The sequence below is a fragment of the Anolis carolinensis genome, chromosome 4 (assembly GCF_035594765.1).
Source record: "Anolis carolinensis isolate JA03-04 chromosome 4, rAnoCar3.1.pri, whole genome shotgun sequence".
In the NCBI taxonomy this organism is placed as follows: Eukaryota; Metazoa; Chordata; class Lepidosauria; order Squamata; family Dactyloidae; genus Anolis; species Anolis carolinensis.
In genome coordinates this window covers 196,624,692-196,640,425 of record NC_085844.1, presented here as the reverse complement: position 1 = coordinate 196,640,425, position 15,734 = coordinate 196,624,692, and the positions used below count along the sequence as shown (strand labels likewise).

General features: G+C 39.7%; 1 protein-coding gene across 3 annotated transcripts in view; it reads left to right on the top strand.

Moving 5' to 3' along the window:
* fmod (fibromodulin) overlaps nucleotides 1-15,734 on the top strand; it is a 128,007-nt gene that overhangs the window by 94,694 nt on the left and 17,579 nt on the right. Inside the window, exon 1 of one of the 3 annotated variants that reach the window (XM_003220320.4) lies at nucleotides 8,105-8,379. The exons of 1 other annotated variant lie outside the window; for it this stretch is intronic. Coding sequence is in view for 1 of the 2 variants with exons in the window: in XM_008109676.3 (XP_008107883.2) it covers nucleotides 11,216-11,321 (106 nt within the window). In the remaining variant the exon portion in view is untranslated. Of the gene's footprint in view, nucleotides 1-8,104; nucleotides 8,380-11,180; nucleotides 11,322-15,734 lie in introns of those variants that run through there. One more of the 3 variants, XM_008109676.3, reaches the window with a different exon arrangement.

Here is a 15,734-nt window from a genome sequence, read left to right as displayed (position 1 = left end):
AGTCTAAGGCTCTTCCCATGACCTTGTAGCACCTTAACTTCCTTCTTGTTTACAAGTTCCACCCAGTGCACTTTGCCCAGTTCATTTTATGTTTTTATTGCTGTGTTTCTGAAGTGTTTTATAATTATTGTGATTTTTAATGCCTTTTAAATTTATTCGTGTGTTTTTGTATTTGATATTATTGTATGTTGGTTTTATATCTGTAAGCCGCCCCGAGTCCCTCTGGGGAGATGGTGGCGGGGTACAAAAATAAAATTATTATTATATTATTATTATTAAAACTGTCTTCCGCAGATCTCAAAACCAAGGCAAAAATACTGTGTGTATGTGAGGGGAGCTTTCAACTTAATAATCCAAGTACTTAAAAGTGAACAGTAATAAACTAAACTAAAGCATATTGTTCAACTGTTCAAATTTGGCAGGACAGTCCCAGTTAATCCTCTGTCATCCCGCATTTCATGTTGCTTTTAAAATGCCCCAGTTTCTCTCTCCCCTTTCCACTTTCTGTTTCCATCTTCGGCTTACTTCTGTTGCTGTAAACTGAGTTCAAAATATAACAGTAGTTTGCACTCAATTAATTCAGCAGGGAGAGTAGAGGGGAAAGAATCTTACACTTTCCAGTAGGGTCATACAAAAGCTGTGTTAGTTGTCTTAGCCATAATCATATTTGCCATTTTGACCACATTCAGATGTCTCTTGGGCATACAGGAAAAGCTAAGGAATAGAGGCTCAATCTGCCCATTCTTATATTTCATGGCATTTTGAAGAAGCAGGAAAAACAGTATTAGTTTTACCGTTTCTAGGAAGTTCAAACGTTCCTAATTCCCATAGCATTTCAAAGTGATTTGGGTGGTCAAACTCTTTGAAGAAAGCCTTAGAGCAAAAAGTTCAGTTATCACTTGGATTTACTGACATTTGGGCCATTCTATTTTCAGCAGCAAAGTTTTTTTTAAAACAACCTAATAACAACAGTTATGTCTTGAAGCTTTAAAATATCACATGCATTTGGATGCTGGCAAAATACTGTGGCCTTGAATTCTGCTGCTCATCCTGAGAAAAGCTCATTGGGGATGGAATGGAATTTGAGAGAGGCTTGGACCAATGCATCTGGTTGAGTAGATAAACAATAATACCAGGAGATTGTTCTCAAACTAACATTTTCAAAAACATTTTTCACATTCCAAAACAGTAATAATTATAATTGTGGTACAGATTATAAGGATTACTTAATTTCAAGAAGCAAAAACAGTGTTGACAAAAATAATAAAGAATCTTGTGGCACTCTAAACAGTGGCAAGCTTTAACTTGCAATTAACTGCAGGCTAAGGACCACAAAAGCTTATGCCAAATAAAACATGTCAGTCTTCAAGGGGCCACAAAATTTTCTTGTTTTTGCTAAATCACACTAATATGGCTACCCTTTTCTGCAAAAAACATTGCAAAAGAAGTTGGCCAAATCAGATGAAGGGTCACTTATTTTCAGCTTTTGTCACTGTGGCATTAAACATGGGATGTTTTTGATGATACAGTACAGATACAAACATCCATTCAGATAGGTAACAAGATGACCCTGAGGTGTTTTAAAACACTTTTGAGTGGATTGCCGTGGCCAGGACAATACTGGCCTTCATGATCGACAGACTCAGTTGAAACACTGTGGACACCATGACACCTGAGATGGGTGGTAATTATGCCAAAACCAAAAAAGCTACTCTGAATATCATGAAGATAAGTATAGGTACTGCCTGAAAGATCTGAAGTGGAAGCCACGATTACATGCTTGCATCTTGGAGTAGCAAGTTCAAGCTGACAGATTTCTGTACCTTTAATAATAAAATAAAAATTTATTATTATGTACGTTGGCTAAATGACTCTAGGGGAAGTACTGGTGGAAGGTTTGGAGTTGGGTCCAATGCCATCAATCCAAATCGTATATGCTGCTGTAGGCCTCATGGAAGCCTTCATGGGCGCAAAATAGGATGAGAACTTTTGATGGTCATTTTATTGCTATCCCAAGCCTAATGACATCCAGACCTCACAAAGAATACACTGCCCCAGAAGTACAGGCATTCTCACATCGCAGGCAGAAGTAACAAAGGAGCCAAGGCATTGCCCTGGCCCCAAACAGATATGGGAAGAACAGGAAGTGTCAATATCTTGAGATTCAATTAGAAAACCACTTACATGTTTTACATAGGACCTCTTCACATGTGCCGCTGGATCACCGAGCATCACCGTGAATAGCGGTAATTTTGGCAGCACCTGCCCATGGTGCATGGGGACCTGTTGTCCTGTGCCCCGCACTGTCCCTGCTTCCCCTCGCCTCATCACAGTAAGCTGTAAGCTGACTAAACCCATCTTTCCTTATGGAAAGACGGGAAGCCTGCTGTTGTACACTGCCTGCAATTTTTTTTGAGGCGATGGGTTTTTTGCCAATTTTGCCATAGAGCCATCCCAGAAGTATTCCTGCAGAGTGCATTGGGAGCCGTTGGACTCTGTGGTGACTCTGTAAAAATCCCATTGCCGCTGCTGAACAATAACGCGTGTGATTGAGTTAATGTGACTTGGACTTTAAAGTGATAATAATGTAAGCACATACTACCTAGAATTTCAAGGTGAATTCTTGGTAGAAAAAGTGATAAAAGTCTGGGAAGGGAAGAAGAAGGATGACAATGGGTGTTCCTAGAATAAATGGGATAAAAGAAGAAAGAATATGAGATAGAAGCAGAGGTGGTTCAACCACCAGGCCAACTAGGCAGTTGCCTGTGGCGCCATCTTGTTGGGGGTGCCATCGAGGCAACTTTTGTCTCCTGCGGCCTGCCTCCGCAAGGTATTGAACTGCTTTTTCTGTTGATTTGTTGTAAAACATGATGTGTTAGTGCTTAATTTGTAAAATCTTAATGCAATTTGATGTTTAATAGGCTTTTCCTTAATCCCTCCTTATTATCAAACATTTTCGCTTATCCAACGCTTTTACTTTTTAGTGATTGGTTTCGGGGGGGGGCGCCAAAATTCTGTTCGCCTACACTTGAAAAATACCTAGGGCCGGCTCTGGATAGAAGGATGGGGAAGGAAGCAGAGGAGAAATGCAGCCAGAATTAAGAATGGAGTGAGAATGAAAGCATTTTTCACAATTGGGGTTTTAATCCAACAGCAATTGGGTGTTGTTGATCCTATGAGGTTATTTCTCTTGACACGGAACTCTCATTCATCTTCAGGTTTAATTCTATATTTTTCTCCTTACCCAAGCAATCTGTGATTAACTTTGATAGCTCAAGCATTCTTAGGGTTTTTTTTGGAGGGGGTGGGGGTTGATAGATGCACACAATTCTTAATTCTGGCTGCATTTCATAGTATTTTTGTTGTTTCACTGGTTTTGGAAGGGGGAAGGGAGAAATAAAGGGAAAGGGGGGGTAGGGAAGGGTTGGAAACAAAAAAAAATGTTATTTAGCTTCCATTCTTATTCTCTGTCTGTGTACTGTATATTGTAACTTCTAAAATAAAGTATAAATATTGAAATAAATATAGTGTCCCTAATTTACGGATTTTCACTTATCACAGGTGGTCCTGGAATGTAACCTTTGTGTTAAGTGAGGGAACACTGTAAACAGTATTTCCACCTTCCTGAACTTGGGCAGTTCCCAAAAAAATGGAACAGGGGCACCCGAAAATCAAACACCAAAAATGGCAAAGAGTTTACTCAAATTGCACACCCTTAGTAATTACTGATAGGTGTGACCAATGTAAATGCCACCAGAACCTTTCTCAGAGAAATAGAGAAATAGTTAGAACGGTGGACATAATTGCTCCTGAGCATTCTCATCTAAGAAATAAAGCTAAATGAGTGGGGAGTTGGTGATAAGGAAACAAGATGGTGACTAGGGTTTGATGGCAGAAAACGCAGAGCAAATTCAGATGCAGATGACAACCCATTGGAAAATCAATCCATGATGTTAGTGGCAGCAAAGAAATCGTTCTTCTCTGCCACTGTTGTACAGTCTTGTCCAGTGCAACTGTCTTGAATGGTCAGAGGCCTCTTACATTCTGTCCTATAGGAGCATTTTGTAGGCAAGTCAGTATCCTAGCATGTTTTTATGGCGCTTTGCAAATGAATTCACTTGGATCTGCAGTAACTTTGATGCTATAGTTGTTACAGATCCAGTGGTTGCAATCTTTATTTCCATTTGCCCCAGGTGTTTGTGTGTGTGTGTGTGTGTGTGTGTGTGTGTGTATCTCAGTGTGTGTGTCCTGGGGATGAAGGGCAAGTTCATTGGAAAGCTGAGTGGCTAACAGGAGTAGTGAATGTCTCAGGTCCCTTCTACACTACTCCTATATCCCAGGATCTGATCCCAGATTATCTAGCAGTGGAAACTCATATAATCCATTTTAAAACAGATAATCTGGGATCAGATCCCAGGATGTAGGGCAGTGTAGAGGGGGTTTTAGTGCAGGAAAACAGAGTTCCATACTGCCCAAAAGAAGCTGTTGTGAAGCTACTACTAAAAAGGAAAACCTCCTGAACCCTGACTACAGTGGATGACTATCAGCCAGTCTCCAATATTCCATTTTTTGGCCAAGGTTCCGGACTTCTGGTAGCCTCCTAGCTACCATAGTATCCTTCTGAACCACCTCTCTGGGAGCATTGTTTTGCAATGGCTCAAGTCCTTTTAGGAGCCATACATTCTTCTTCCATGCTTTCAAAGTGAAGATTTAATATTTTGTTGGGTTGCTCACTTGCTATCTTGAAGGGTATGTCATTGTCCAATTTTATTTTTTGTACTACCACTTCCAGGCCTCATGCTGTCTCTGAGTTTCTGGAGTTGTAATAATATTAAACAAACTTTTTTCAAGCTCTGGTTGCTGTTAACTGGTTTACATCTTCCTTCCCTTACCCCAAGCGATAATTTGTCGTATAGGCATGGAACTGTGTAATCTTGTTACCGAGTTTTTCTTAGTCTGCATTTATTCTCCCTCCTTGCTCTACTCCAGAAGAAATATATAGTCCATTGCATTTAGCTTGTTGAAGGTGAGATGAAATTCCTTCAAAGGCACTTGTTATTTTCCTTCAAGTTGGCTTTGATTTATGATGTCTCTGCATGAGAAACCGTGGAGAGCCCCAGTTATCAACAGACCTGTCCCAAGGCACTAGGTTAGTATTTTCTGAATGCTGCGATTTGAAGGTATGCTTCCATCAAATCATTGTAATGGCCTTTGTTGCTCTTAATGGCCAAAGGGCTACTCATGTGCACACATAGTTTGAGAAGAGAGTTGCTGTGGTCTAGTACTTTGAGAGTTTGATTTACAGTTCTGGGAGACCAGGTTTAAATCCCCACTTGGCCATGAAAAATCACAGAGTGACCTTCGGCAAGTTGTATTCTTTCAGCTTCAAAGGAAGGCAAAGGTGAATCCTCTCTGAACAAATCTCACGATAGTTTCAACTTAGAGTTGCCATATGTCAGAAATTACTTAAAAGTCACACAACAACAACAACAACAACAACAACAACAACAACAACAACAACAACAACAACAGTTTGAGATGTACTGGAAGGGAAAAACAAATGAACATTTCAAGAATAGAAGATATTGCATAAGGATTCAAATCAGAAAGTTGAGGAGGAACATGATATATAGTTTGAGGGAGCATGAAAACAATTCCTGGAACACTTTATCATGGATTAAATTAAGTAACCCACCGAGAGATAATTCCTTCAAAATAAAAGAAGTTATTATTTCAGCTTCCTTAACAAAGACAAAACAAATAATGGTTGAGTTGATGTTGGTCAATCCCATCTCTGTGGGATGCAAGGAGATCAAAGAAGACAATATTCTGTGTGTGTGCATGCATTTGTTTTGGTTTTTTTGTACTTTTATGTTTTGCAAGGAAAGATGTCCATAATAAGCCCCTGAAAACTTAATGTCTAATTCTGCTGCCAGGGGCTAACAAGGGAAGAGAATACACAGCAGTCAGGGGTAAGCTGCCTACAAAGTCAGCCAGAACCAGTCCAAGGGTACTTGAGAGAGCTGTGTGTGTGGCTGGTTGTGGACCTGAAATGTTCAGGTCTGTCGGGAGAGCTGCCTCACACTTTGAAAGCCTTGCTGTCACAGATCATCACAGATAAGTAGCATTTGTTACAAAGAAAGATCACCCAACCTGTGTTGTACAGCAAGCTATGAATAGAACATAATGCGGGTTTCTTGTCTTCTGCTTTTATGCCAAAAAAAAGAATAAATTCTCTTTACAAAAACAGCCTTTCAATGGGAAAGGCTGCTTTTGTAAAGAGAGTTTACTCTGCCAGGTCTTATTATGGGGCGTAAATGGGAACTGAGTTGTTCTAAAACTTAGTGAGAAGGTGCATCATTTAGATCGCAAAATATCAGTGCTACAAAGCACAGTTGCTGTCTTTCTTACCGTCCTTGTTAATACAATAACTGAGTATGTTAAACATGCAACTTGTATGCTAATGTATCAGAAAGTTTCTAACTGTGCTGTAAGCTTTAATCTTCTGAAATAGGGATGTTGTTGTGCACCAAGTGAAAAGAAGGCAGTTTATCTTGGCTTTTGTTGGAGTTGGTATCTAAAGATATTTGCTGAATGGAGACTAGTGATGGAGCTAATGTGCTTATAGCTAGGAATGACAAATCACACACCCATCTGCAAAGTGGAGGCTTACCAAAATCAAGGTAGATGGAAATTAGTCAGCAAAAGAGACAAGATTTGTTGATGCAGCTGTTGGCAGGTAGCCTCGCCCAGCTGTAAGGGCATAATTTGCTTTTGCAGACCTGATGCTGCTTTAAAGATCAGTAGTATCTTAAGCTTCTCTTTGCAAATCCTTCCCCTTCCTGGATTAGCCAGTATACTGATAAACAAACAAACAACACAAGGCTCCTCATTCTTCCAAAGGAACAGTCATATCAAAGGCTGCTACTAAACTTTCACTCAGGTATTGCAGAGAGCAACAAATCAGTACCATTCATCAAGAAGAGTTTTAATTGCAGATTAAAATCCACAAAAAAATGGTTCATCAGGCAAGTAAACAAGCAAAAACTCTGGCTCCTGTGACTCCACACAGCTCCATCACCCAATATATGCCAAATCTGATGAAGTGATCAATCCCTTTTCATTTCTGTTTTATATTTATCTATGTCTGCTGTAAAGTAGTAGAAAGTTCAAAAACTGAAGCTATTTCATATTTCAGATGAACTGCCTTCCTTAGGAGCTCCCAAAACACACCCTCCCTGAGAGGGTGTATACACAGATGAATGTCCCATAGTGGACAACCCCAGATAACAAGCAAACCTGGAAAGATTTCAGAACTGAAAATGAAATACCCCAGGAATTCACAATGGGGGGTTAGAAAAGCTATATCTGAACATCACTACATGAATACTAAATAAAAGTTGTGTCACCAGGTAGGGGGCAATTTTTTAGTGAATATGAAAAAAAACACTTAGAGAAAGTTAACAATGCCACAATGTTTATGAATTCAAATCCTTTTTAGTTTCTCATTCTAATTGTCTCCTAATATTTATTTATTTAATGCTGGAGGGCGGTAAGAAAAAGCTCACAACCTGCAGAAGCATTGAAGTGTTCAAATCTGATTTCAACCCAGCCTCTGCTAAACATAGAGTTTACTATGGGACATCTGGATGGAGACTGGAATAGTAATAGCCAACAGAAGGGGAGAATATGGAAGTGCAGTACCATAAATCCAAAAGATAAGAACTTTGGGTCAGCAACACCAATAAGAGAGAGATTATATGTGATTAATGGATCCTTGAATTTCGCAATCTGTAGTGACAGGCAATTTCATGAGGAATGTTGTCACAAATACTACATTCAGCTGCAAAATTGGATCCACCCGCATCACTTTTCTCTCTGTAAAAGTAAATGGATGCTTCAGATCTAAACACACAATTATTTTCAACATTTCAGCCTGAGTCCCACAAAATTCTAGATTTCTTTCATTCCAGTCTCATTGCTGCTTCCTGATGGGAAATGCAGGCAGCTTTAACAGAAGTCTGTTAAAAACAACAACCAGGGTTCCACTAACTTGTTAAACAGAAAGCCTTAAAAAAACTGCCAAGCCCTCTGCAAGGAGAGAGAGGGAGAGAGAGAGAGAGAAATCTCTAGTTATTTATAACGCCAAGCAGCTTTAAGGTCTCTTCACTCTAGTTTGCAAACTGCCTGCTGCTTGGAGGTCATTCCAAAAAAAAATCCCAGCAAACCCCATGGCCTTCCAGCACAATATTTGATCAGAAGTCTGGGCGGGCACCAGTTTTGGCAAACTGAACTTCCACACACATGCTCTTTAGTACCTAGGAAGATCACACAGGCGAATCCTGAAGCTCTGGAAAAAGGTGTCTCTTCTCAGTCTAGGTGAGTTGATTTCTGAATTGCCTATTTTGTAAATGGATGTTTCAGCAGCCCTTGGCATACACATGCCAAAATAATTGTTGCCTCCTTGACTTGAACTTGCCAAAGAGGACATAGACTACCGTAGGGTCTTGATAGGTGAATAACATGGCATGGGTTGCAAAGAGGTTGACCTGTTTTGGTTTCTAGAGGAGGAAAACATTTTGACCTCATTAATAATGGCTTCTCCACCACCATAATTTGTGAAACTCTTGGCAAGAAGGGGCAAGATGAGACACACACCCAACCTTGCCAGACCTCTTTGCTCAGCCTCTTTCTACTCCATGCCCAGGACATTGTGTACCTAGCTGCTTTGTTATTGTATACTGATATGCATAAGGTTATCAACAACAAATAGTGCCTAAAGCATAAGAAGGAATTAAGAGCTGGAAACTAGTGGAATATGAGAAGCATATAAAGGTACTATGGAAACACCAAAACTGGAGAGACCTAGATGAGGGATCAAGAATCATCTGAAGAAATAAAATAGATTACTTTAAGGAGTTTGATAAGATCCATATTCAGAATGCTTAAGATTGCAGAAGAACATGTAGCAAGTGCATAACAGATGGTAAGGAATCTTCTATAAATGTGGCTAAAGAATTCTCACCAGGCAATGAAACAGTTCAAGAACAGTGATGGAAAAGAGCTATCATAAAACAGGACATATGTCCAGAAGTAGAACTGTAGAGAGATATAGTTTAAGTTCATCAAATAAATTGTAAATAAAGTGTGTGGGTGTTTGTGTGAAAATCTGTCTGAGGTTAAAGCCACAGAGTCTGCCTTTAGTCTTTCTATAGAATGTGGGAGAAGTCTGTTGAGCTGACTATCAAATCAGACTCTACCAACCAAGTGCTGTGATCTTTTTATGTTTCAACCAAGGATTGTCTCACTGGCCCTTAAGTTGAAGAAGACACAATAGTTGGTCCTCCATTTTTTTAACTGTCAAATCCACCTGTTACTTAGATCTGTCTCCATCCACAGTAGAAACATAGATGTTTATTGCTACAGATGTAAAGGAAAACTAGAGGCTTTTAATTCTAAAAAAAAACTGGAAATAAATGTGAGTGGTGTACTGGATTTTTTTTAAAGCCAATAGGAGCCTAACTGGGCAGCTTAACTTAGAAGCTTGAAATGACGTGATAGAGAAATAACTCACATCTTCAAATAACATAACATCCAGTAAAGGGTACAATTGCTTTTTTATTGACTTACTGACTGATTGATTAATTAATGTTTAACACCAACAAACTTATTATCAAAGTAATATATATTCAGAAAATAACATGCAGAATTAAGAGAAGAGAAAAGAAAAATGGGGAAAAAATAACTAAAACATGGTAGGATTCTAATCCCTCTGCAATAAAAAGAAAAAAGAAGAAACATATATATCAGAACCAACTAAATAATCCTATAATTACTAATAACTGTAACCACAGATTATTACATTGTTCGATTTCACATTACTCAAAAAGCCCAAAAGCAGTTTCAAACATTCCAGTCTTCAATTGGCTTATCCTTTCGTATCCACATTAATTGACATTTTGAGCTAACTTAGCAACAGCAATCCACTGAATTGCTGGTGCTTCAGTCTGTTTCCAAGTTCGATCAAACAATATTCTTGCTGCTGGTCATAGGTAGTTTTGCCTCTGAAATATAGCCTGTAGCACCTGGTATTCAGTGGCAGTTTGACATCCAGATACTAAGCCAGACTGAACATGCTTAGCTTCCAAGATCAGACAGGATCTGGTGTCTGCTAGGTTGACCATAATGTCTCAAGATTATGTGCAAGTTTTCAGATTGTCCAGAATGCTTCAGTCAATGGTTCTCAAACTTTGGTCCTCCAATTTTCTTTGCATATTTTTGATTTCAACTCCCTAAAGACCCACCACCATGAGCAATGCACAATAATTCTGGGATTTCCCCTGCTTTACAAATGGCCATCTGATAAGGTCCTTAGTCACAGTCTTAAGATGGAACATGGGAGATTATGTGACCAAAAACCCAAATTCCTACAATCAAACAAAGTGATTTCACAGTACTCAAAGATGAGATTTCTTTCTTTAGACGTAACCCAGTTGCTAGATAATGGCCTATTTGAATGATTAATAGCATTCTTTCAGCTGCTTTTAGAATCATAGAATCATAGAGTTGGAAGAGACCTCACTGGCCATCCAGTCCAACCCCCTTCCAAGAAGCACTCTTTCAGCTGCTTTTAAAATGTCCCAGTTTTGTCCTCCTCTCCCTACTTTCCCTCTTTATCCTCAGCTTCCTTCAACTGTTTCAAAATGAGTTGAAGAGACAAAAACAGTTTGCCCTTAACTCAACAGTTGGGGGAGAAGAAAACAGTAGGCTCAAGCAAAAGCAAACTACTCCAGCCTTTTTTGATTGTGTTTGTTCCTCACTAATATTTTTTCCATTTTGTTGGTTGGCCACGTGTGTTCCAGTTTTGATCTTTAAAATGTTTGAGGGTATGAATCATTGATCATTTGGGATTCCTTGTAACTCTGAAAAGGTGTGCAACCTTGAGGAAAGAGAAGCTTGTTGACTGGACTGATCCACAATAGGTCCGGGGACAGTAATGTAGCTTTTCTCATCTAACCTAATGAAGAGGTTCTGCAGACATTAAAGTGTGGGCATGGATTTCAGATTTTTTGTATGGCCAACAAGGTTACCTTTGTGTGTGTTTTTTTAATCTGGGCAGAAGTGGCATAAGCCCATTTTCCATGCAACAGAAGGAACCTTTTTATTTTTGTAGGCACAGAGACACAAGAAGTGTGTGAAGAATGGCATTTTATCCATGCCAAACCTCAGTGCATCATGTCTAAACACACCGTGCAATATTTCAAATATAGCTGCTGGATCCTCTTGGACTACTGGTAACAAAATCCTCCCAGGAATTTCTGGTACATGTAGTTTTTCAAGTTTTTCAAGCTCAAGCTATGCATGTATGTGCATAGAATAACTGCATGGCTTTCACTAAAAATGCCATAAGATTCAAATGTCATGTGTCTTAGTAAAACTTATTTTGTAGATATATTTTTAAAAATATTTTTTTACCAAGTGCATCTACTGTAATCATAGTAATGGCTTGGAAGGACCTGTGATGCTACAGTGACCAGTGATAAAACTTTACTGCACTGCTGTTGTGTGGTCCTTGTGAGGTGCCTATGTTTTTGCACTTGAAAAATGCCATCCTCCTGCTCCCAGTTTCTTTTTTTAAAAATCAGGTAAAATGGATGAGAACTTTCTCTAAAATAGTGGAAGAGATATTTGTAGGGCAGAGGTTCCAATTTAGGCCCATAGATGTTTTTGGATTATTCCAACCTCATTGGAATAAATATGGCCAAGAAAACTTATAATAAGTTTGTTCAAGGGTTGCTATAGGTTGGAACCAACTTGAATACACACAACAACAAAAAACATCCCAGGAGCCCCAGCCAGCATGGCTAAATGCCAGGTATTCTAGAAGTTGCACCTTTAAACCTCTGTATGGAGTCTGAGAACATTAGTTTTGCGTAGCTTAGGAAAGGGGCCATGTTGACTGTGGTATTATTTGAGTTCTGAAATTCCAGAGCTCTACATCTAAGGATTCAAAACTATAGTTTTGGACACAGGACACAGCACAGCTCCTACTTTATTCACCTACTCACCCACCTACAAACCAACAGACACTTGCATTGATTAACAATGAAGAAAGGTGGACAAGGTGGATGAAAATACCAAAGGTGTGGGGAAATCTCCCATTTCCTTTAGTGTCCTATAACCATTTCACATTTACATAGTTACATTGCTGTGATTCCACTTTAACTGGCATGACAACATGTTATAGAATTCTGAGATTGGCAGGTTAGGTAGGCCTATTTAGAACTCTCAGCTAAAACACTAGTGCCTCAACAAACTACAAACACCACAGGATGTAGTCACAGAAGTTATAGTAGAATCAAAGCACTGTACCTATTTAATATGAAAAAAATGGATCCCAGAACAAATCAAGCTTGAACTCCCCCTAGAAGCCAAAAGAACAAAGCTGAGACTGTCATACTTTGGCCATATCATGAGAAAACATGAATCACTAGAAAAAAATAATCATGCTTTGATGAGGTAGTAGAAAAGAGAAAGACCTCATTCCAAACGGAGAGACTAAATTAAGATCCAAAACTGGCAAAACCTGAGCAGGGCTGTTGATGATAGGGTGTACTGGAGATTATTCATAAGGCAAAGTCCATTTGATGGCAGTCAACAACAACAACAGATGATACCACTATGTTATTGTGCTGAGGCAAGAAGAAGAGAAAGCAAGATTCTGTTGTACTTAATGGGAAATTCTACACATCTAGCAATTTGCCCATGTGAAGAATGTTTCATCCTTATATTTTTCTTTTATTCTTATCAACTTGTTCAACTGCTTAATGTCAACAGAGGGCCCTTCCAGGCAGGCCCAAAATGCAGGACCTGTAATGCTTTTTACCAGAAGAGCCCAAATGACACCTCCGGTAAAAGTGAATTAATGAGTAAATCAGGGTTTCCCAGTTTACTCCACATTAATTAAACACCAACAAATCTGGGCCTTACTGAAAGGCCCGGGTTTGTTGAGGTGACAGGCCTGTGTGGACTGACTACTGAGACTGCTTATGCAGTCCCGGGGATCAGTCCCCACAATCATCCTGCTTCTTCAGGCTTTGAAAAGCCCAGAGAAGCAAGATGTGCCCCACAAGCACCAAATTTCCTCCTAAAACTTACTGAAAATCGTCCCTGGCAGCCATGAAGTCTCTCCTCGAGTCATCCTAAGTTGAGGAAATGATGACTGGAAGTTGGGGAGGGATTTTCTTCCTCATTCCTCTTATCTCCTCAGGTGTCATTTCTTCCACTCAGGACAACACGAGGAGAGGCTTCATAGGGCCCTTTTTATAAGTTTATGGGGTGAAATTTGGGGCTTCATTATGGCTTCATGCTGTAGCCACCACTCCCTCTCCCCCCCCCCCCCCACACACACACACAAAGAGAAAGCCTGAGTTTGGATTGGGGGTGGGGACTAAAGCCCGCACAGAAGTGGGTTATTTTAACCTGTTTCCGCATGAGTTTCAGTTATGCCTGGAAGTGCCTTACTTTTTAACATTTACATGAAACGTCTGGGAAGCATGGGGTGGGGTGCATGGGGTGCTATCATCTGGAGGCATAGGATGGGGTGCTATCAGTATGATGATGACACCCAAATATATTTCTCCATGCCTTCTAAAACAGCTTTTGCTAATGACAGAGCATCTCTTTTGGTTAAATGCCTGGAGGAGGTAATAGGCTGGATAAAGAAAAACAAATTGAAACTGGATCCAGATAAGACAGAGGAGCTTGACATTAAGGGTTCTAACCTAGAGTTTTGAGGTGTGTCAACCACTTCTAGATGGGGTTACACTCTCTTTGAAAGACTTTGTTTGCAGCATGGGAGTGCTCCTGGATCTCTCTCTCCAAATGTCAACTCAAATAACTGGAACGATCAGGAGTGCTTACTCCAACTTTGGCTGATACGCCAGTTGCACCCCTTCCTAGAACTGGAGGACCTAAAGACAGTAGCGCATACACTGGTAACCTCAAGGCTGGACTTCTTTAATGTGCTTTAAATTGGGCTATCTCTGTACCAAGTTCAGAAACTTCAGCTAGTTCAAAAAATGGTAGCCAGGCTAGTTACAGGAACATCCAGGAACGAGCATATTACATGTATGCTACAATCAGGCCAGTAACCAGAGGGGGCAGTTTAAGGGTTCAACCCCCCCCCCCCCCAATGTGTCAGGTAAAATATCTGGCTTATTCATGAATTGTTAACCAGTTAAAATTCATGAGTAAACCAGTTTTTTTTTAACCTGACACATTTCGTGGGGGGGGGGGGGGTTGAACCCTTAACCCTCCCCACCAGCTGCGAGCCTGACTACAGTCACTCCATAGGTTGTCAATTAGTTTCTGAGGAAAGTGCAACACATTGGTTTTGACCTTTGAAGCCTTATTATTATTATTATTATTATTATTATTATTATTATTATTATTACCAAATATAGCACCCAACTCTCCTCCAGAAAGCTAATAGTCTCAGTAGTTGTTAAGCTATTATTTTCTCCCTTGTAGTAGTTATTCTTACTCTTGAATCCAATCACGCCTCAATTAACCCTGGAATTTTGGGTTTTCCCTTTTTTTTCCTTGAAATGTTGGGTGGGATTTCTTGGGACATAAACCAATGTATGGCATGTGTCATTTGGCTCTTTTTAAAAACCCAAACATAGGCAGGTGCAACTCTCAAGGTATTTCAGCAGTCTAAATGAGCCCTTATGGACAGCGTGTAATGAGGGTCTAGAACCACAGAGAGGAAGAACATTGAACCTATCACTGAAATGCAAAGTTGGGATTTGGGAAAATTACTTTTTGTATGACAATCCCCAGAATCTATCTGAGTGGGGAGTTCTTGAAGATGTAATCTAGACAAATTTTCCAAAGTCTTCATAAAAATAGTCACATTTCTGAAAAAGCCTAGTTCCAGCTGCTGGAGCTTCCATCTATCTTTCTTCCACAGGAGTGCTGCATCAGAAATCTAGCACATTGGCTGAAGTAAGGACCACAAACGCTAGAGGACTGTATCTTCTTTGTCTCCCGTGCCAGGATTTAGAAGCAAAGCACCTATAAACACACAGCTGTCTAGCAGGCAGTCCCCACAGGAGCATCTGCCAAAACAAGGAGCATTATAGACATGTGGAATTTGTAAAGTTCTGCAGAATATTATTGGATTATGCAAAGTTTGCAACTCCAGACGTGGAACATTTTTCCACTTTGGAACTAAACACAGCTTGAATGTAAATCTGAACTTTAAAGGAGTTCTTTAAAAGTGCCTAAGGTATTTTGGAGAAAGGATTGAGCAGCATGGATAGCTGACTAAAATCCAGAATAGATTAACTATCCTACTGGCATGGAAGCCACTAGCCAGCACTAAAAGAATTTCATTGCATGGAATGTTCATTCAGATTATAACTACTGTCTTCAACTGACAGATGTACCATAACAGGAGGTGCATAAGATATTTGAATGCATCAATGTATGCAGTCCTTGAGGCTTGCTACATCATCATGTAAAGCATGACGTTTGATTCCTTAGACTACTAGTAATACCTCAGTTAACAAAATAAATGTGTTTCTGGACATTGTTTCTTAACAGAAAATTTGGTACAAGAAGTAGAAATGACATAGAAAAATTAGGGATAGGTTCCTATACCACAAAGAAGAAAAGCATTCAACAAACTTTTCAACCAGATCTAAAAACATGCACACATGAAATTGCAC